Source organism: Crocodylus siamensis, chromosome 2, assembly GCF_052110815.1.
Source record: "Crocodylus siamensis isolate JL-2025a chromosome 2, ASM5211081v1, whole genome shotgun sequence".
In the NCBI taxonomy this organism is placed as follows: Eukaryota; Metazoa; Chordata; order Crocodylia; family Crocodylidae; genus Crocodylus; species Crocodylus siamensis.
This window is the reverse complement of record NC_143396.1, coordinates 181474989-181498640: the sequence shown is the minus strand read 5'-3', so window position 1 is coordinate 181498640 and position 23652 is coordinate 181474989. Positions and strand designations below refer to the sequence as shown.

Below are 23652 nucleotides of genomic sequence, written 5' to 3'. Positions count from 1 at the left end.
GACCAGCTGCTGGCAAATGCAAAAATAAGCCACCAGACTCATCAGTCAAGAAGTTCCCTTTTAGATTTCTGGCCCTGCCCAGATTCAGTTAGGTCAGTATCAAATCATAGAAACCTCTTCTGTCATGGTTGTGGCTTGCCATTTGCTCTTCTGCTAAAATTGGAAGAGCAAAGGTACTACATTTTTTAACCCAAGAAATCGCCGTGTTGTTTGATCGGAATTGCCTCTCTTCTGTTACTGGAAGCACCCCTGTAATCTCTCCAGGAATCGGTATTAGCAGTGCCTTGTTATTAATACATTGCCCTCACAGGAAGAAAACAGTGGACAGCTTAGGGGAGCATTAACAGCACGTGGATTTTAGACTGCCAGCCTAAGTTCAGCCAAGGTCTGCGACGGAATTATTCAGTGGTGCAGCAGACAAACTTGAATCAAAGCAATTTGTAATTGCCAAGTCTAATCATAATTTAAAATCAGGAAGGAGAAAAATCTTTATTTAAATCCATCAATAATCATCAATAATTGGTATCCATTAAGATATGCTGATTTGCATATAAATATAGCCTTTCCATTACATTTGGAATTTATTTTTTATTAACCAGAAGGATGTATTACATCTATATATAGTTATTTAAGTATATATAGATATCAGGGTGAATAAAAATCAACAATTTAAAAACACCCACAGATTTTAAAAATGTAAATCAAAACTTATTATTTAAAATCTTTTTTGTATTTTTTAAGATTTTTTTAAAAAAATTAACATATACATCCATGTTTTAATTTAAGATATGTTAAAGCTCAAAGATATGATCATGGGATAGGGATTATAATTTCTAATTATATATTATTTGAGACAATATATTCGTGTGACCTTTTTAGAAAAGTTTTATAAATAGGTCACAACGGGCCATGGACTATATTAGGGGCCAAGTCTTATGGGTTTCCCAGAGGCTCCTGCATAGATTAGTAAAGATTAAAAAAAACCACTCTACCCAGTGGGACTCAGTGACCAGTCTAGAAAATCCCATTAAGCATCTCTGTGATGCTTAGTTTTAGTTCTCACTGTTGTTCGGTATCTACAGAGACAATATCACTATATGGAAATGAGAGATAACAGACCTGATTACCTACTCATCAGCCCTACTGTTTCTCTACAAGTTTGTGTACAAAGAATCAAGCCCTTACCTCTCTAAAAGTGAAACATTTCAGGAAGTTAAATGAACAGGGGATTGTTGGGGGCGGAGTAGATATGGGCAAGGAGGAGGAGTCTGAGGATAAATGCAAGGGGGGAGGGACAGTAGAAACAAAAGAGAAACATTTTGGGCAGAATATTCCAGAAGTCCTGAGGCATACGTTTCCAAGTATAGCTTCTCCATTGATTTGAGATCTACTGAGGGAATCGTATGGTAGAAGGGAAAACCTATCATGGCAGCAGGCTTGCCAGGCCTTGAGAGAGAGAAGTCAAGCATGAGAAGAAATCTTGAAGAAAGCCCCAAGCTAATAACATATGGCTACAGCGCTCATTTGATGTTCTCCTAATACACGATGGCAAACATATCTTGCAAATACCCATGATTAACCTAGTGATTTGGAGATAGTTGACTCTCTAATGACTTCACAAGTATCTGCTTCAATTAGCTTTGGAAAAAACTGGCACTTGAGCACTCAATTTTATATACCTCAAAAGGGTCAGATTTTCTGAGACCGTGTAGGTTCAGCAACTTCTGGGGCATGTGTAGGGGAGAGTGGAAGCAGAAGTCATTTAGTCTTAAATTGGGCACTTAAAAAAAAAAAAAAAAAAAATCAAGTCACTTTTGACACTCAAGTTCTTTACAAACATTATATTCAGAAGAATCCCCAGGATGTAACTTTACAGCAGAGTTTCCTGAACAGGGTGTCACAGTACTCTGAGGTCTTTTAGGATCCTCGTAAAGGTATTGTGTAATGCAAGGCGTACATACACCCACGATTCACAAGAGATTTCAAATAGGAATCTGTAGCATCTTTACTGTGCCCTTTGAGTTCTTTGCAATGGAACAAATTGCACTATTATATTTCTGTGGTCATGAAATGAGTGAAAACTTAAGCTGACCTAGAGTTTAATGAGGGGTGTTTTGAGTCCCCAGAGGTTGAAAACTGCTTATCTAGCGCAATAAGCAAAGCTGTATCTTGTCTTGAAAGTTGTTGTAATATAGAAAACACCCGATGAAGAGTTAAATCCAGAGCAGCTTTCATGAATACTAGAAGCTGACATGCACTTGGGGTGGGGGGGTGGGGAAGATTCATCCAATGAATCTAATCATGATGTAATGCTTCTAACATAATGCTGACAATTACTGTATTATTGGAAAAACCTTTATGTGGTATTCTCTTGAAAGCAGCAAAAGCTTCCCTACCTTATGAATTACATGAATTCTGAAATGTAGTCATTTTACCTACCTCTAGACTCTTATTATGTACATGCTCATACCATGACATGACATAAGCTTCACTATCTGTGGACGCTGATGTGATGGTGTCAAGACATTTCCCGTACGATGGCAACATTCCTAGAAACGCAGGTAGAAGGGGAGTCCCATGAAAATCACAATGGGCAGCAACCCCAAATAAGAAGGGAATTCAAGTTACATTTATGTCTGCATCAACAACACATCTAGCCTTCTAATAACAGGTTCCTGGGTAGGTGTGGCAGCATTCTGTGCAACACGGGTCATAGGCACACACTGGCTCTGCCTTCTCTTTGATTTGATGATTTATACTTCAGTCAATAGGGAGAAAAAGACAGGAATAAGCATGCATTACACATTTATACTCGCTACAAGATGTGTCACAGGGGTTGGCAACATACAACCTAAGGGATGGATCTGGCCTATGAGCCACTGAATCAGGCCTGCACAGCCAGAGCCAAAACCAGTAGGTTTTGCTTTTATCAGTGCTCGTGTTGGGGTTGAGCAGGGAGAAGCTGCTACTTCCAAGGCCAGGCATCTGGAAACTATGCCCACACTGCTGCTGCTTATCCCTGTCTTGGTATGCAGAAGCACAGCTTCCAATCACTAGGCGGGATGTGACTGAGCCAGGCAGCTCATGCCAGAGCTGGGTGAAGGAGAAAGAGAGAAGAAGTGGCAGCACAGATGCAGCTTCCAACTGCCTGACCCTGATGCAGCTCTCCACCAACTGGAAGCTGCACCCATGCTGTAGCCAGGGAGCTTGAGGCAAAGAGAAGCAGTCGTAGCACAGGCACAACTTCTAGATGTATGCCTCCAGTATGGGCACAGTATGCTCCACTCCCGCTGACATACTGCCAAAGCTGCCTGGCCCATGTCGGACCACAGCTAGGTTATTCCAATGAGGTTCTTCAATTTGAATTACTAGGGAAGGTGTGAAATTCTACCACGTAGTCTTAGTGCTTCCCATAACAGACAGACAGTTTTACCTAGAGTTTTATATGGAAAGCTGTCTTGGATTCCTTGGAAGGAATCCTTGGCTATTACAGCAATAGTATAGGAGATACTGGCAGTATGGAGCAGGACTATAATGCAGTAAGAAGCTGGGACAGGGGAAGGAGGGAAGAAGTGGAGGGGAGATGTGTGTCCAAAATTTGTATCCCTTACCCTTTCCCTTGCAGTTGGCTCAGCTTCCATGCAGGGTGCAGTGTTATTCAATCGCTTGCTATTAACAGGTGGATACAAACTTCTTATTTAGGACCTGCTGAGTAGGGGCATTTCTACAGTAATGTGACTGCAGCATCCTATTTCTCTCACCAGATGCTTCCAGTAAAAAAAACCTGAGAAGGTAAAGCAAATATTGGGCGCTGCCCATTTTTTCCCCTCCATGCGAAAGATAAAAGGCAAATGAGACTCCATGTTATGCCCAAGCAATTTAAAAGCAAAATTTCAAGTGGTTAGACAGAAGTCAGAAAGAAACAGAGTAAGAAGGATAAACCATAAACCAGGTTTGTTTGCCACTCAGTCCTTGGGGTGTTGGGGCGGATCTGCAGCACTAAATACTTTGTACTGTTGGGATTTACAATTTATCTGAGTCCAGCTATCATTGTTCTTGCATGAGAGCCTGCACACTAGTGATAACTGATCCACTGCATGGTCCATGAAACCTATACTGTCCCCTCCCTACACCAAACACATCCTAGCACTCTGCCTAGAGACACTGTGTCAGCTGGCCAAGTCAGCCAGCTTTGCTGACACAAGTTAGGTCCAAGACTGCTCTTAGTAGTATGATAGGACAAAGCAGGTCCTCAGCACCACCCAGTCAATCACATGCTAGGGAGCTGCCTTGCCTACAGTGAGGTGAAAGGGCTAAGTGAAACCCCCATCATTTTTTTTTTTAAATGAAGTCTCTCTCAGCTTCCTCACCACACAACAACAGTCCTTGTATAAATTGAAAGGCTAAGTGTTCAGTGCGAGTTTCATTTCAGTATTCAAGAGAATGAATACTCCCCTCCATCAAGCAATATGGACCTCTTCCCTCTCTAGACTCTCCCTACCTTTGCAAGAGAAACAGCAACTCAAGAAGATTTCTCAAATGATAAAGGACAAAATTCTCCCATCAGGATCACCTGTAGAAAAGCCATGGTCCATCTAAAATGATGGCTGCATGGATGGGACCTGCAGCAGAAACCGAACCAGCTTCCAGAACAGGGTCACAGGCTTTGTCATTCATCACTGTCTCTCTTTCCCCCCAGTCAGCTACATCTCTCTCTTTCTAACGGTATGGATAACACAGGAAGAAAGGGAGGAAGAATTTGCACAGGAAATGTGGTTGCTTGAGATAGTGAGGACCTGCAGTTAATGACCCATGTGATTCCTCTCACTCCTGCTTCAAAGGCAGTCAAGAGAATGTGTCATGAAAGTGAGATTACTGATGAGAAAGAGAAAATGTTTTCTGAACTGGCTCTATTTTACTGGAAAGTGAGTAAAGGAGATTTTGCTTTTTAAGCAAAACACACATGCTGTTCCTTGTTAGTAGGGCTGTGCAAAACTTTGGGTGGCGATTCGATTCCGTGGCTGAATCACCAAATCCGAACCGAATCAGGGGACCAATTAAAAGGTCCAAATTGATTCAAAGCTCTCTGAATCTTCAGAAAGATTTAGACAGCTGTGATGATTTGGGCAGTCCCCAGTGGCAGTAGCAGGGAGCTGGACTCAGAGCTTGTAAGTACTAGAGGCAAGGGAGGGGGACCATGGGGGGTCCATCTCCTGCCTGGTCCCCCAGCCCCCCATGGCTGCCCTGGCTGCCCCAGCTCCCAGTGCTTTAAAAAAAGCCCTGACTCATCGGGTGCTGCCAGGTGGAGAGGCGATCCCTGCTGCCCCCCAGTGCATGGGAGGCTCTCTGCATAAGCCTCCCTGCCCCGCCACTCCCTCAGACCCCCCCACGGGTGCCCTGCCTGGGCCACCTCCAGCCCTTTATGGGGAAAAAAACAAAAAAAAAAAAACCCACCAAGAAGAACCCTGGGACTCACCATTCCTGCAGCAGCCTCATGGCATCAGGGGGCTCGTGAAGAGCCCCCCATGTAGCATGGGGCAGCAGTGAGTGCAGGGTTTTCTCATTTATTTTTTTTTTAAAGGGCTGGAGCTGTGGCAGGTGGGTCAGCCATGGGGGTGCTGGCGGAGCAAAGGGGCTTGTGCAGAGCCCCTCATGCAGTGTGGGGCAGTGGGGATCACCCGCTGAGTGGGGCTTTTTTGTTGGTTGTTGTTGTGTGGTGGTTGTTTGGTTTTTTTGGTGTGTTTTTATTTATTTATTTATTTTACAGAAAGTGCCAAGAGCTGGGGTGGGCTGGGCAGGAAGTTGGGCCTGGGCAATTCGGAGATTCGGCAGAAGCCAAATCCCCGAATCGGATTCGTCCCGATCTATTCGGGGCAGTGATTCGAAAAAGTCACCGAATCCGAATCCAAAGTGAATACAAGCTGCTTGCACAGGCCTACTAGTTAGGTCATCGTACCCCCTCTTCCCTAGAAGGGACGAGACAGCAAGTGGAACCCGTTAGGGGTGGTATTTCACTGCTCTCTCCCTCTGAAGAGTCTCCATGTCCCTTACCCAACGTCACCCACTAAGAAAGGGACTGTTACAGGTCAGAAAAGCTAATAAATGGCATGTCTAGCTCCATACTCCCTATCCCGGAGGTACACCATTTTATGATCTATCTAAACACACACCTATGTTGTGATACATCACTACACTGACTGCAGCATAGTTAGGCATACCCAAGTTCACTAGAGCAGAACACTTAACTTTCAGAGTGAAGACGTTTGACATGTCATCCCAGCATGTACCCACAGGCGTTCCCAAACTTTAATCTGTACCGCAGCCAGCGCTGCCCCATCTTCACTGCTAGCACTGCCAAGCTACCAGATGGCAGGCCTACTTGCACTGCTACTGCATCCCCCATCTACACTGCAGATATACTACAAGTCTCCCACAGCAGGTGCCCTTGGCTTCCTTAACAGTGTTCATTCAGCATGATACCTACAATCTGCATCCCCCCTGGAGTTGTAACTCATCCCTTCTACACTTTCAACATCTCCAGCCTCTGTCCCCACAAGCCTGTTGCAAAGTAGCTTAAACACAAAAAGCACCTCACAGCTTCTGGGGATAATTGCTTCCTGCAGGAAAATCCTCTTAGCTTCCCTCCCTCCACATTCCTCTCTTTCTGTCAGCTCCACAGCTGCTCTGTTTCAAGAACTGCATCATTACATTTGCCGACCGGAGCTGGAGGCACCAACACCCATGATCAAAAAGTCACTTTGTGGGAACCCATTTATAGAAGCCCATTTTGCAAACCCTTCTTTATACATGCAGCCTCAACAGAACTACTTGTGCAGCATACAAAGCGACTGCAGGACCTGGCTCCCAGCTTTGCTCAGTTGGATCAAGTCCACTGAATAGGACCGAGCTCCCACAATCTCATCTTGCGCTAAACAATGAGCCTTTTGTCAAAGGAGTCTTCAAGAGCCCTGGCAGCAGTCTGCCCTCGGTTTGTTGCTGCCTCTCCAGAGTTTAGGAGAGGGAGCATCAGATCATCAGCAGCTGGAACATGCTGTTACATCCAGGCTTACAGTCAATTGCAAGGGGGAGAGGAGGGTACAACACTTAAAAATCACCATTTGCAGTCTCCAAGGCTGAAGGGGAGAGCAAGCAGAGACACTGCTTTGTACAGCACCAACAGTTCAATTCTTTTCACAAGGAGGCTGATTGTTTCAATACGCTTTGTTTTTAGTTATCTTTTTTGCAACCTTTAACTTCCTCCCTCCCCCACCCTTTTTTGCAACATTTAATCCCTTTTTTGAAACTTAACATTTAGTCTGATGCCTCACCTGGGGACTCATAATGATCCGTAGCACCTTCCACTGTTGTATTTCTAATGGTCCAATAACTCATACTACACATCTGCGGAGTATCTCAGACCCAGACCAAGTCAAGAGCAGCTTGCAGCAGCATGGCTACATAAGGAAGAAGGGTGGACATAGGAATAAACTGTCTGCTTCCTCAAGAAATAGGCGGTGATTTTCAGAAGGCACAGGGGAAAAAAAAGTTAGGCATCCCAACTCCTCTGGGAAAAAAGTCAGTACTTTACTCTCGAAAGTCTTTCCCATGCTACCGAGAATGTACAGGTGAGCAGCGTGTGCAAGAGAGAATGACCCAACCTTGCCTCTAAGAACAAAACTGGTGTAGGACATGGAGACCACCAGCTATCCCTTTGAAAAACACTGCCAGCTACATGCATATTGGATTGTATGCCCAAGTCTACTCCAAGAAAGCAGCTTCACATGCACTGCCTTATTGCTCCACAACATCTATATACCATTTAAATCCTATATGGCTCCCGACAGCGCCATGCAGAGGTCCCCAAGTTAGCCCTGTATGCATTCACTCCAAAACTGGAAGTGGTACACCTGCACGAAAATGCGAAACACTACACTCCTGTAGATGTGCTACTTCCAGTTTCAGAGAGAGCCCTGATATTGCTCCACCCTGAGTTGTACTGTGTGGTCATTTCCAAAATACCTTCCCTAAGGAAGTTCCCAACCTGCTTTCCTTGCCGCAAAGAAACTTCTTCATCCAACTGGAAGAATGGAAAAGGCTCAACATATTCCTCGCGGTCAAGGCCCTAACTGGAACAGACGGGCTCAATGCCAAGGTTGCAGAGAGCAGTTACAATCAGATGGACTAAAAATAATGCACGGGAGGTGACAAATAAGATCCTGTAAGTTCTCAAAAGCCAACCTAAAAACAGAACGAGCAGGAGCCATAGCATCTCCAAAGGGTATTTATTTCCTGTGGAAAACCCCAGCCCTGAACACCCCTTCTGCAAGAAATGAAAACATGAATGAGAAGAGCAGCTGTCAACTGGCACAGGAATCTGTAACAACAGGTGCATCCAACAGTCAAGGTCTACGGAGAGTACCGTGCGAGACACTCTTCCCCACTCCTTCCATTGTGCTTCATAGCAGACCCTTTCCCTCCCCCAGCTCGCCCCATCCCAGGGCAACAACTCAGGCAGCTCTCTCCGTAACTGACAGCGAACAGGCATTAAGCAGTGAGGCCCAAGCAGGAGGGTCAAAGCAGCCACCAAATGGAAAACCCTCCCCCGCTCCCCTCACATTAGAACAACATCCAGCTGCTCCACTCCCGCTGCCAAAATGGAACGAAGAAACCTGGAGAACATAAACAGCGAGCAAGCCTGCCAGCCCGATTTGGGGTCAGCCGATTCATTTTCTGGGAAGGGAGACTAAACCTTCCCGCAAGCCGCACCCAGTGAGCAAAGAGACCTAACGGTACACTTTACACCTACACCACTTGCAGCTGACTACTGCCTACACACCTTCCTTGCTGGCCCTGGCTGGACTTTTACTTTGGGTTTTGTTTCTTTCTTTTTTCTTACGTTTTTACATTATGCACAAACACACACCACCACACCTCCCTTGCAAAATGGCCTCTGTAGTACTGATCACCGCATGCAAATTTACCAAGCTGTCTCCTCCCGGTCCCTGCAGCCTAGAACAAGGCTTCAGTCCCAGATAATTCTATTGCTTCCTGCTGTCCTACAGCCATGCACCAAAGTCCAATGTTTGTAATAAATGCTGTAGCAGATTTCTGGAAAGAAATATCTCCATATCAGACAGCACACTATTCACAGGGTTGTGGGAGATAGGAGGAGGGGAGGCAGCACACTGGAGGCCAGTCAAGGGCACAGACGACTGGTACAGGGGGCACACAGCCCCCCCCCCCCCCCCCCCCCCCCCCCGAGACTGGCCTCCGACTTCACACCAGTCAGGACAGGGCAGTTTTTTTGCCACACAGGGGGGCGGCATGTTGGGGGGGTGGGATGGAAGGACAACGACTAAGCCATGGCACAGAAGAATAGGATTGGATATGGGGCTTTTGGCTTGCCTGCCCACCAATTGTGCTCCCCCCCAACTTAGGAGGCACCAGTCACTCCTGATCATATCACAGAATATTGGAAATGGGGGTTGGAAGGGACCTCAGGAGGTCACCTAGTGCAACCGCCTGCTCAAAGCAGGACCAGCCCCAACTAGATCATCCCAGCCAAAGCTTTGTCTAGCTGGGTTTTGAAAACCCCCAAGGATGGAGCTTCCACCGCCTCTCTGGGTCACCTGTTCCACTGTTTCACCACCCTCCTAGTGAGAAAACACTTCCGGATAGCTAACCTAAACTTCCCTTGCTGCAACTTGAGACTGTTGCTTCTTGTTGGGTCACTCCTGTTTGTGAATTGGGAAATGTTGGCATGGAGTAGGGAAGAAGAGGAGTAGTGCAGGGTGTGCTTAGAAGGGTATGTCTTCATTCCAAAACTCATCCCAGAGACTCCAGACTCAGGGGGCTTGGCTGGGAGAGGCAACTGGAAATTATAGTCATCATGAGGAACCTGAGCAGATCTTTTTCTGAGCAACAGAGGCAGCAGTGAACAGAACGTCTCACTACAGAGGCATTTCTTGAATGTCACACAAGAGCTAAGGTGCTTGTACTCAAATTTCATCTTCAGTCCAGTGTGTTTTTTCAACTAACATTGTTGCCAGCCTCTGCTATCAAACCCAATCCAGAATATGTCCTGCTCTGTAGAAAAACTGGGGGGGGGGGGCAGCGGAAGATGGGGGAGGCAGAATACAATAGACATAGAAAACAGTCATTGAGAAAGATACTTAGTTGTTTAATTGCCAGGTTTCTCTAGATTTATTAACAGCTCCTCCTAGCAAAGGTCTGGCAAAGCGATCATTTTTTTTGCCTCAAGGAAATGAAATGCTTTGGACCAACTTAGTATATGGTGTGGGTGATGGGTTGGGGGGACCAAGGAGAGCCAGAGACAAGAGAATTGGGCTTTCTTTTCTTTCACAGCCTCACCATGTTACATTTTACACTAAAAAGCCGACATGATGAAGACAGGCCAAATGGTGCCCTGTCCACGTACTGAAGACTACAGGGGGTCCTGGTAGAAGACAAGTCTAGTGGAATTGGGAATGAATACCTTTCATCCATAGGGAAAGCAATAGGCAACAGAGGCCATGGACCAACGTGCTGTTTAACGTGCTCCAGACAGCGAGGGTACAGACATTTACTCCTGAAAAGTGCTCCAAAAAAGTTACTCTTAGTTACCATGTTTATTCAAATACAAGACGACCCTGCATATAAAACAACCCGCACAACAATTAGGTTCTACACATAGAAAATGTATAAAGGTATGGAAAATTTTCCATCTATGGAATTTAATTATTGAATTATCATCTTAAATTCATCCCCACCCCACTACTGCAGATGGTGGGGGAAAGAGTTGATGAGGGGGGCAGTAATGGGGCACAGACAGTGGAGGAGGCAGTAGGGAGGCATGTGGTAGGGCAGGCAGTGGGGAGCAGTAATGGGGCAAGCAGTGTGAGTTAGGCGATAGGGGGCAGGTAGCGTGGAGGCAGTGGGACAGGCAGTGAGAGGCAGGCAGCTGTCCCTGCTGTCTGTCCTGTCCCATCTTGCATGCCTCCCATTGTGCCTGTCCTGTCTCCTACTGCATCTGCATCCTCCACCATATTCCCCCTTTCCCTGTTCTCCCCTCCATGCTGCTTCTGCCACCTGCAGCATCATCTTCCTCATCTCCCACCCTCCCCTGAAGCCTTTCCCCACCCCCACCTTCTCTTCCATCCCCCCCCTTTACCATTTCCATGCCAGCAGGCCCCAGCCCTGCTGCTCCAGTCTAGCTCTGGCACGGTTCCAGCTGAGCTCCGCAGCAGTGGTGTGGAGCTGGCACTGCTGGTACAGGGCTGGGCTGGAGAACAGGCTCTGTGCTCAAGACTGTGGCAAAGGCAGGGTCTGCCAGGAGAGGAAAAATAAGGAGTAATATGGTGGAAGGGCAAAGAGAGGGAGAAGCAGAATGGAGGGGTGGGGGGGAAGACTGGGACCTGCAGGGGAGAAGTTGGGGGCGGGGGGCGTGCAGAGGCAGCAGGAGGGCAGCTGCAGCTCTTGCTGCAGCCCCAACCCTGGGTTGAGGCCAGAGCTGGAGCTATAGGAGCTGCCCACCCTCTGCTACCTCATGCTCGATTGTAAAGAGAGGGGCTTCCCCCGCTCCCATTAAAATGGGGTTGGGGGTTTTCGTTTTCTAGTTGAGCAAATACAGTAAATAAGAGGAGTATGTCTTAGATGTTTCATCAAATGCCTGCACACTCCACCAGAGCATAACAGGTCCTGATCTTCCCACAATGGTTCCATGGGGATGGGTGGGGAGAGGGGCGGGGAGACAGTCAATGCATGCTCTCCTATCCTCAAGGACCTCTGGTGACAGTGACACATGCAAGAATTAATTCTCGCCAACCCCCTTTCTGGAGGGCACTACCACGGTATGCCTTTGCAGTTCTTTTAAGGGTCTGGGTGCTTAAGCACTGAATTTGAAGTGCTCCAGATTGGAGCAGGATCTGGAGCACGTCACGCACGTCTGCCCATGCCCTGACTAGATGGGCTAATTTGGCGAGGCAGGAGAATTTAAGAATGGCACCTTCCTCTGAAGTAAGTATTGATTACCACTAGAAACAAGATTCCAGACTACACAGCTTACTGGTCTAGCGTTGTACATTAAGTTTTACATTTATATATTTTCCCAACTTGCAGTAGGTAATAAATGATTCAGATATATTCAGGCTATTGTTGTATACACTTACAATAAACACAGCTCAGCAGGTCTCGCAAACTGGAGGCCAGATTGCCAAGGGAGCTCAGACTCAATCCAAATACCAAGTTTTCAAGAGTTCAGCACCCAACATGGCCCATAGACAGCATAAACCTTACGAGCATAAAACAGATCCAGCAACACGGATGAACCTGAGCTGGAACAGCTATTACTGAAGCAGCCCATCTGAACGGCCATGGTTCAACTGTCTAGGTACCCAGCTGGCTGTGCTACAGTGGCCAATTTTGGTATTTATGGGACAGGGATGGGTATGGTGTGACAATGTTTCAGAAGTTTCACTAATGCTCCACTAGAGTTGTTTCTTTTTTTTTTTTTTTCCTTAAAATTAATGGAAACCTTGGTAGTCTGCCAACGTGCATCTTGAGAGGCAGCAGGGAGACACAAGGTTCTTACATTTTTTCCCATCCCATGGTTAGACATAATCCCCAATACCAGCACTAATACCACAGATTCAATATTGGTCAGTGGCCTACCATTTCCTTAGAATTGTCTTAAGTAGGCTATGGGGCATTTAAAAAAAGGAAGTTCAGAGATGAAATGCTATCTGCTGCTGGCAGCCTTAAAACAAGAGGGTCGGTCTCCATACTGCTAAGCCCCATGGCTCCACACACATGCACTAGTTCATGAGAATGACATCACACTTCCCTTCATGTTTGAAAGGAGGCTGCCATATACCCTTTTCTACTGGGTACAGATATTTTGCATGTAGATGAAGACCTCTTTTGCACACCGAGTTACTTCAGGGAAGATGGGGACGTAGTTATCGTTCTGAATCTCCCCTTACACCAGTATGTTGGGGAGAATCCCCTGTAAAGTCACAGTTCAACTGGAGTAAACTTGAGGAGAATCCATGCACGTTTGGTTTGGACAGTAACAGAGAAAAGTCTTTTTAATATTTTTGCTACACACGCCTCTCTCTCATCCATGACAGACTCTCTTGCCCCTCTCTGCAGGAATACTCTGTCCCCAGCCAGACCCTCACAGTCAGTATCCCTCCCCTTTTGCACAGCATCCTCAGCCTTCTCCCTACCAGACACTGGTTTTAGACAAACAGTGAAGGAAAAGGAGGCCAGACCTCACAGGAGATGGACACATTGCAAGCAGACATTTTGTTCATGCTACTTCTAAGTATTTGGCTGCTGGTCATATGCAGATGAACACAGCCAAATAAGGGTATCCTTACTTTCCCAGCAAGTCAGCATACTGACAGATGAATTAAATCATATTAAAACTTAAGAATCGCCCCCCTTTCTCCTCTTCCTCCCCCCTACACACACACCTGGAGAACATGAGTCATACTGCTCTTTTCAATTTATTTTCCACTGCTAACCAAACAGCTACTCAGTATCTTTTTTAGAAGAGACAAAAATCCCCAAATTAACTATAAGCAACAACCCTTCCTCTCAGGCCCTAACCCATCATGCAACCCCCTGCTGAAGCTAAAATGTTTTAAAAGGGATGTTGTTATTCAGAATGGCATAGGAGAAATTAAAAATAATCCAGCTGTTGCATACATGGATAAAAGAAGAAAAAAAGCAGGGAGGAGGAAGGAGGGAAAACAATTTTGGGTGCTTTTTATTTTGGCAGGAGGGACTCGGGCAAAACACAGGTTACGTTTAATCAAATAGGATTTACATGTGCATGGCATACTTTAAACTGCATGTTATTTCTGTATATTCAGAGACACTAGGGCCAGAAGGGACCTTGGAAGATCTTCAAGTCCAGCCCCCTGCCCCAGGGGCAGGAAGTCAGCTGGGGTCATAGGATCCCAGCAAGATAAACGTCTAAATGTCTCTTGAAGGCATTCAAAGTAGGTGCTTGAACCACCTCCAGCGGCAGCCTATTCCAGACCTTGGGGGCTCGGACAGTACAAAAGTTCTTCCTTTATGTCCAGCCTGAAACGGTCATGGAGGAGTTTGTAACCATTCGACCCCATCATCCCTTGGGGCGCTCTGGTGAACAAACGTTCCCTATATTGCCAAGTACACTCCATGTAGCTTTGCAGTATTCTTTTTGTCTGCATTTTTGGGATGTCCCAAGTCACTGAAACCATGCACTTTGTACAAGTGGAAAGAAACACCAGCCCCATGACTTCCATGGGTTCTACTTACCCACATAGAATGTGTTGGGGGCTTGCTTGTCGCCCAGCTGCAGGTACAGAATATTTGTCGTCTGCGTATCATGACGAAGCCACAGGGCCACGCCGAGAATGATACCACCAGCCAGCTAGATAGAAACAGGGAGAGAAGGGTACAAATTAACAAGCACTGCTTCTGCTGAATACACTCAATACACAGGCTCAATACATGTGAGTGCACCTAGGGTTTTACCCAGTGTGCTAGCATAGCTTACAAGGACATCTCTCTCCATAAATTGATGATACTAGCTCCTCTGCACAGGACAGAGGATTACACTTACCTCAAATGGCCCCGTCTGTTTACTAGCATGAATTCCACCCTATGTGGAAAGGTTCCAGATCTCCCACTGAAGTGCAGGAGCACTACACATTTGTTCAGCCCTGAACAAGGTATTTTCTTTCCAATGTGCACTGGCATCAGGATATCTAGGCTGACCGAACTTAAAAGAGTGCAGCGCCATTCTTTCAGCTTTGGGAACAGAACTGTTCTAGCCACAGGAAAGGTCCATAATGCCTATCCTGGTTTGAACAGCTGCATGACAGCAAGAGTTTCCTTTGCAAGTTTTCAAGAGCAATTATGGAAACAATGGGCTATATCCCACTGTCTATTGTGCTGGAGGTTGGAGGGAAGTGGTCCTCTCCGGTCTGAGATGGACAGGATTTCAGTCCAAAGATCCTCTGAACATTAGGCCAGGGAATGGTTAATATGCTTGCTGCCTCTCCACTTCCACAGGGGCCACACACTGTCATACTGGAAGGTGAGGCAAGGCTGACCTTTATAACCCATGGCTGGTATTTTGTGCCTGGTTCCTTTTTGTAACAGCAGTCAAGTGTGTCAAGTGTGCTATGCAGTTCCTCCCCTTGACTGACCTCAGCCATTCTCCAATTGATGGCAGGGTTCAGGAATCCATTGCACCTCAGCTCCACTTGTTCAACCTTGTGTTCGCCCATTTCTACTGCAGTATTTATCCCCATTGCTCCACTTGCATTTGTCAGGTGCACTGGCCATTCTGTATAATACACCTCTTTAACAGTCCACCTCTAACTTGCATGCAGACCTTTGTCTAGTCCAGTGGTTCTCAAAACTTTTTCAAGTTGATGCACCCTGTCATTCGATTCAGGGCACTCCTCAACATGCCAGATCTTGGCCCTCAATTGTTTTTTGCCTAGAGAAATGTGAGAGACCAATTCTTTTGCTGCAAAGAACTCAGACAGTTCATTACAGATCAGAATGTTTTAATACTATGAATCCCCATTTGAAATCTCTGAGTTGCACACCTAACAGTGCTAATGTTGCATGGCACCCCATGGCACTTTTCAAAGGATCTCAAATCACTCCAGGGTGCTGTGGCACCCTGGTTGAGAATCACTGGTCTTAGTCTCTTTCAAATGTTTTGCAAAAAGACAGAACTAAGACCTAGTTTCCTCAGCTTCTCAATAATTTATATCTTCTGTTCCTGCATCATGCCTTTTCCTTTTAAGGAATATCCTTCAGCTAAATCAAACTGACCAGACCAACTCTGTGCAGACTGTTGTAGGTGTTAAAAAAATTATGATCTTTTATTTATGTTCTATAGTGCTGCCTTTCAGCCGGAGGATTCCCACAGGGTTTTACAACCCCTGTATATGGACATAATTTTCCTATTGGTGGAAAGCAGATGTTTCTGGGATGAAAGAGCCACACTCCACATTAGCAGCATTTCAAAATGATTTTTAGAAAGGGACACCAACATTAGCAACTGAAGCTTTCAGGGCAAAGGCAGAATTTAAGATTAGCCCCTTTGGAACTGGAAGCCGTAAGTTAGGAGTAGGCCTCCTCCTAACTTACATAAGGATAAAACAAAACAGTTTCTTTGGTTTTGTATTAGATGCACCACATTACACATCCCAAGATTATAAATTCTCAGGTCTAATGCTTCTAGTGAACTTATCTTATATTGATTCACTGTAGTATCACACTTCATCTTTGTACCCGTTAACAAAAGCAAGTAATTCACTTTACTTTTGTACGCTCCCATCTAAGCACTTAAATGTATATTTTCAGAAGTGAACAAAATGACTTTGGGATGCTGAATGACCTCCTGCTCCAAACATGGGAACATGATGGCTAAGCTGCTTTGGAGACATCTCCCCATTCTCTGAACTGTTGCTTCCCACACCAAATCAAGCAAAAATAGGTGAACAAAGTATGCTTGGGGGTATCCTTGCTTTGACATGGTATAGATATACCCTTAGACTCTTAAGTAAATGATACTGAAGTGCTTTGAAAATGTTGCCACCAGGCTTTTCGCATACACTGATCTGACTGTAGCTTGACTATTAGCAGCATCTCTTTTCTTCTCAGTGATCTTGAGATGCCCAGTCTCCAGCAGGGAGATTAAGATACCTTAATTTTCCAGCCTCCTGCTCCCTTGCCTTGTGAAACATCATTGGTTAAACCCACAGTCTTTTCCATCACCTGTGACTCCCTGACCTCCTCCCCTACCATGCATTTGAAATTACTTTGGAGAGTCTCCCAGCCCATTTCAAAAAAATCAGACGAGGGAGCAACTTATTTTCTCCTCAGAGATGGCAGTTCTTTAGATACCTGCCTAAAGAACATGGTATTCATTATGTGAGCTGTCGGCCTAAGTCACTGAAACAAACCAGTCATATAGAAGCCATAGCTGGAAATGCGACATAGAAATATTGGGTTGCATATATACTTAGTTGACAGGAACTCAGACTTCTCTTGTTCCAAAACTCTTCCAACAGAGCTCATACTTGCACTGAAATAGGCCCTGGCACCAACATTTCTTGAGAATTTCAGAGAAATTAATAATAATTCTTCTGAATAATTTTACACAGTGAAATAAAGTCTTTGTCTCCAGACCTGCCATGAAATCGGGTACAGCTGCACTCTCTCTTATTTGAGAGCAGGTCTTCAGAAAACACACAGAAATAAGGGCATCAGAGTTTAAAAAGATGCGTGAGAGCTCACTTGCTGCAACCTTCTTACAGGGACTGTTACTTTTAAATTATATAGGCACTTTTATGAAAAATTTACCTTAAGTGCCACTGTCTGAAAAAATGGTACTTATGTATCTTGGAGCTTTTGAAAATTTAAAGAGCAGAGTCTATCAAAACCTTGTTTGTTTGGTTTTTTTACTTTCACAAGTAAAATTATCATTTTAAAAAACAAAGCGGGGAATAGACTGCAGTATTGCTAAAACCACCTAATCTCACTAGTTCTAGGGAAGAACTAAATGAAAAAAATGAAATCTAAGTCAGCAGTCACCATGGTAGGACAGGACAAAAGCCAACACCAAACTCTATGAGAGAAGATGATCTATGGGGAGGATTAAGCCTTTTTACATGGAAAAACCTGTATTTGCATCTCTCAGCTTGTGTGGTTCATTATACCATACTACTTTATTCAGGATATCAAAATATCTATATCAAGACCAAGAATGTCAGAGTCATAAAGCTGGAAGGGATCTCCAGATGCCACCCAGTCCAACCCCTTACCTGAGGCAGAGATCAACTCAAATTCCTCCATGAACAACAGTTTGCATTCATAGCTTGAAGGGTTGCTCCAGGTCGGGTTTGCTAGTGACTTAGCAGGTATAAAGAAAGAAGTTAGGCCACTTATTCTGGACAACCAGCTTGAGGATTACTACTTTTGAATCCCTTGGCTACGGTTTGTCTATGGCTATGACACAATCACAGCACGCATACCAGGAGCCCAAGGGCAAGGATAAAGGTGCTCTAACCATTAAATCTTTATAAGCTTTGGGAAGCATCATGTCTCTGTGCCTACAATACGCACTCACTTCCATCAAAACCTTTGTTTAAAGTTTCTATTCAATTTCTGGGAGTGAAGTACATCTTTCTTGGAACCAATCTCTGAGTGGATTGTTAGATTCCTGGAACTGGACTTGCTACGACTTCTTTAACACCAATGCAAACAGATGCTGTGTTAAAAATGAACAGGCACAAGGCTGCATTAGAACAGCGCAAAGTGACAACAAATTCCACCAAACAGGCAAACAAGGTTCTTCGGGTAAATGTGCTTTTTTTTTTACTAGACCAACTAAATAGTTGGAAAAATTGGTTCTTTGCAAGCTTTCGGGTACACACATCATTCTCCAGGCAGAGGGAGAGACCTTACAGAATAACTGAATGAGAGACTCTTGCTCTGCCTAAAGAAGGGTTTTTGTGCCTGAAAGCTTGCAAAGAACAATTTTTCCAACTATTTAGTTGATCTAATAAAAGATATCACATCTACCCAAAGAACCTTGTCTGCCTATATCCTTAGAGCAATACAGCTACAACCAACACCTCCAAACAGGCAAGTTATACTAGACACAAGCCAGTACTGATTCCAGGATAGCACTCACTATTTTCTAGAAAATAAACATATTCAGTCTCCTCTGGGGAGTTTCATGGGGCTAAGGGGGAAATTGCCCGTTGCCAGCTTCTTCTTAGAGAGCTTCAACAGAGGCATCATTGGAATAGTTATAGACTAGAAGTGGAGGACTACAGGAATCACACCTTTTAAACCCTCTACCCCCTGCCTTTTGGGAGCGGGGGAGGGAAGGCAGAAGAGAAGGGAGTTCATTTTGAGAGTAATTTATTGAAGTTGAAGTTTTCCTAGAAGAATGTCTCTGCATCTCTCACACATGCACATACCCTTGCTTTGAAAGAAAAAAACCTCTAGGGGCACACTGATATATCAGATGGCTATCGGATCAGCTCCAGTAAAAGGAGAAATGACTATTGGCTTTTTTTTGGTCATTGTAGCCGATAATTATGGCCGTGTGCCCAGAGCACCCTGGTGAGTGTAGTCTGGCCCCATGCCCTGCTGCTGGCCTGAGTCCACAGCAGACTACAGGTCCTTGCAAGTAATGGGAAGGGGCACTAGGAAGCAGTCACAGGGTGCCACCCTCAGCAAAGGGACCTGCTGCTGCCGCCACTGCCATGGGAATACTGTGGGTGCAGCAGAGGCCTGTTGCAGAGATGTTGGGCTGAGTGTAGGCAAGGTGAGGTGCTGTGCGAGGGACATTCTGCTCCACCAGGCACCAAGTGCCTTTGCAAAAGTGACTTCTCCCCAGCAGCCATGGGAGCTCGGCTGTGCGGGACCTGCCGGCACTGAAGCAGCAGCATGCCTTGGCGCTCCAAACGTGCCCAGTACAAAGGTCTGCATCACTTGTCCAGAATGGCAGCATGAGCTTCACAGTAAGCAGGGCTGCAGGTAAGAGCTGTGGGTGAGGGGGCAATGTGCATGGGAATAAGGCAGTCACCACTGGAGCAAGCAGGAGAGGGTGTGCGTACGTGCACATACATATGTACACACATGTGGGTACATGCTATAAAAATCAAACCTTGTTTGTTTATGTCAGTAGTTTAAAATGCCTTTTGCTATTACTAAATATTGGTTATCGGATCAGCATTGGCCGATATGGTTGGTTATCGGCATCAGCCAAGAAAATCTTTAAATCGGTGCACCCCTAAGAAACTGGAATCTAATTTAAAATGCTCCCGAAGAAAGAAAAATTATATCCTCTTAAAAGTGGAGAGTTTCAAATGCACTTCTAGAACTACTGGTATCAGTTTCTACAGGCCCCAGTCTTTGCATCAATTCATGTTAATGGATCTGTAGAAGGCAAGGTAGCGTTGCACCTTACAGACTAACTGAATGAGAGATGCATAAGCTTTCATGAGCAACAGGTCACTTTATCAGGAAACAGATTCTTCAGAATCACCTCCAAAACTGTAGTTTTGTGACTAGAGGCTCTGCTTCTAGTACCTGGGATCATTCAAGAAATGCACTGAAAAGGAAAAGGATTTTTTTTTGCTCTTTGTTGGCCCCAGCCTGCTCCTTTTGAGGTCAGCAGGAGTTTTATCATTTACTTCAAAGGGGAGGAGATAGGCCATCTCTGAGAACCTGTGAAAAATCTTGGCAATAACATTTATAATAAAAATACCTATGTTACAGCCACCAGTTTTTAGACTCCTATACAGAAGAGGACGCTTGACACAGTGGTACTCTGGGAAAGGTTTGCACCTCCTCCTTCTGCTCGTAAGTGCAACATTCCCAGCCGCTCCTTCCTGGCTCTGAAATTCTTCCCAACCCCATGCGCCTTTCCCCCCTATCATTTCCCCACCCCCACCCCCAGCTCCTTCAGAAACCAAAGACAGTACAATTTTCCATTTGTTTACTTCAAACTTTTTTGGTGACTGTCAGGAGACTGTCTTGCTGTTTTTAGAAACAAGAAAGCTGCAGATGCATGCAAGAAAACAAGATCTACTTCAGTTACAAGCAAGCCAGGCACGTATCAAGGTAAACAGGCTCCTGTAACATGCATGATAATGTACACAGAGCACCATATTTATTATTGCACACACCACTACCACGCAAATTAATGACTGCATGCATAGTTGTCCAATTTGCAAACGTAATTAGGATAAGCATGGATGCAAACATAGATACGCAAGTGTACACATTTTGAAAATATGGCACAAATATCTACAGATGTTTTGCCCAAGTCAATTTCTAGTACCACCTCCAGCAGTCAGTATGAATTCCATCTTTCAGTTCTTTACCCAGTTCTTTACCCTTAACTTCTTCTTATAGCTCAAAGTGCTCCTAATATTTGCTATGGAAAAAAAAGTAATAAAAAGCTCACTCTGCCTCCTCCCTGCCTTTTCCAATTCAACTCCAAAATAAAGTTGTTGGATTTTTAAAGGAAAAAAAACAAAAAGGAGGTTACAAGAATCCAGTCTGGAGTTTCTCATTTGATGTCTAGAATGGCAATAAAGCCCATATTTACTTATTCACTTGGAATAAAGAAAAGACAACAAAATTAATCAATGCCACCTCTGCAGCAGAAGTTTCTCTGCAGCCTCTGGGAGGAAGAGAACCCAAAGGGCATTTCTCTCATCGCTGTGACTGGACTGTTAGATTTCTGCTTCTGGTGAGCACAGTACCTGCCTTCACCTTGTTTCAACACTTTCATGAAAAAGCAAGTGAAATGCCGTGCAAGGCGTGTCCAGTTACTAATGACCATTTGCAGTTTTGAAAGAGAAACATAGAACCATAGAAGTAGGGTCGGAAGGAAACTTCTGGATCTTCAAGTCTGACCCCCTGCCTGGGCAGGAGAAAAACTGGGCTCAAATGACCCCAGCCAGGTAGGCATCAAGCCTCCTCTTAAAGACCCCCAGGGTAGGAGCCAGCACCACTTCCTTTGGACCTTGGTTCCAGCTCCTAGCCGACCTGTGAAGTAGTTCTTACGGATGTCTAATCTAAACCTACTCTCCAACAACTTGTGGCCGTTATTCCTTGTTATGCCAGGGGGCGCTAGGGGAAACAAGGTCCCCCCTAGTGAGTTTACAGACAGTCACCAGGTCCCCCTTCAGCCTTCTCTTGTGAAGGCTGAACAGGTTCAGGTCCCGCAGTCCCTCATTGTATAGGGTCTGCCCTGTTGTCCCCGGATCATGCGAGTGGCCCTCCTCTGGACCCTCTCCATGTTGTCCACACCCCTCCTGAAGTGAGGTGCACAGAACTGGACCCAGTACTCCAGCTGTGGCCTGACCAGTGTCACGTAGAAGGGGAGGATCACCTCCTTGGCCCTACTTGAGATGCACTTGGGGATGCACGACAAGGTCCGGTTAGCCCCACCAACCATGACCTCACATTGTCAGCCCACGTTCATCTTGGAGTCAGTAATGACTCCAAAATCCCCTTCTGCCTCCGTGCTCTCAAGAAGGCAGTTTCCCATCTTATAAGTGTGCTGCTGGTTACTACTGCACAAGTGCAGCACCCTGCACTTGTCAGTATTAAAACACATCCTGTTTTTGTTAGCCCACCCCTGTAACCTATGCAGGTCTTGCTGCAGTCTTCCCTTCCTACTAGCGTGCTCTCCTCACCCCAAATTTTGGTATCATCAGCAAATTTAAGAAGGGTGCTTTTCACCCTGTCGTCCAAATCACTGAAAAAGAAATTGAACAGCGTGGGCCCAAGGACCGAGCCCTGGGGGACCCCGCTGCCCACTTCCCCCCAGGTCGAATATGACCCGTCCACCACCACCCTCTGAGTACGACCCTTCAGCCAATCTGAGGGGGTCAGGGAGGTATTTAAAGTGGTTGGGTGAAGGGGAGAGTATCAGAGATACAGGGTGTGTACAGAAGTTCTCCATGCACATTTTACTGCACTGTAATTTAGAGCACTTTTTATAGCACTAGAAGTTACATTGCTCTTGTTTGGTGAGGGAGCCTCTGAGCCTCCCTGCACTTTCCAGGTTAGGAGGCGCTTTGCAGGCTCCTGGGGCTGCAGGAGGCTGCAGACAGCAGCAGACCAGCAGAGAAGGCAGAACTGGGAGGAGAGGCTGTCACACAGCCTCTCATCAGACCCCTGCCACCACCAACCCCCCCACCCCCCGAGACAATACTGCTTCTGCCACAGGCCTGGCAGCAGCTCTGTCCCAAGCTGACAGCTCAGCTCGATGCATCTGGTCCCCAGCCAAACAAGACTGGGGGTGTCAGTGTGTCCCTTTCACTCCCCCACCCACTCCCTTTGCTGGGAAGAGGCACCGTGTCTGCCCCAGGGCTGGCCAGCAGTTCTTAAACCCCATGGGACACTGGCAGAATCACCAGAAATTTAACCGGTGTACAGAAGTTATTTAAAGTGCTGTAGGTTGCTGAAGTGCTGTAAAATACAGCACTTCAAATTTAATACTTCATTTAACAAGGGTTCATTTGAAGCACTGTACCCATTTTTTAAAGTGCTGTAAAGCCTGCAATTCTGTTAAATCACAGCAACAAAGTGTTTTAAAAATTGTGAAAAAGAAGTGACTGTGGCACACACCCAGAGACTCCAACTTCCCAAAGAAAAGAAAATGTTTAGTCAACTATATACTGTCATTTGCTTGAACAAGATACATCCTTCCACTATCAAAAGACATGGAACAAGGTGAGGAATTTGGACGCTTGGGTTCTAAAAGGGAAGGAAGAGAAGCAGAAAAAAAAAATATTCCTTTGGATTGCTATAGTAACCCTGGCTTCCACTAGAATAACCTTCAAAAGAACAGTCCAGGGGTGGCTCATAAAAAGACTAAAAGGAGAACTAGACATTTCCACAGTGACGCTGATTTCTCTTATTTGCTTTTTCCTTTACAGGGTGGAATTTTGGCTTTGAGAACACACAGAAAACTACTGCCTTGTTTCTGCTTTCTCGTTGCTCTCTCCCTTGCACTCAGTCCTTCGACATTTGGATTTAAAGACACCAGTATTCCAGACAATCCTCCCTGACCTTGATGGCACCTTCAAATATTATTTATGT

General features: G+C 45.5%; 1 protein-coding gene across 1 annotated transcript in view; it reads right to left on the bottom strand.

The window, feature by feature from the left end:
- The window catches only part of CD81 (CD81 molecule), a 92775-nt gene that overhangs the window by 42989 nt on the left and 26134 nt on the right, over window positions 1-23652 (bottom strand). The window contains exon 2 of the mRNA XM_090032503.1: window positions 14308-14422. Coding sequence (XP_089888629.1) covers window positions 14308-14422 — 115 coding nt within the window. The remainder of the gene's footprint in view (window positions 1-14307; window positions 14423-23652) is intronic.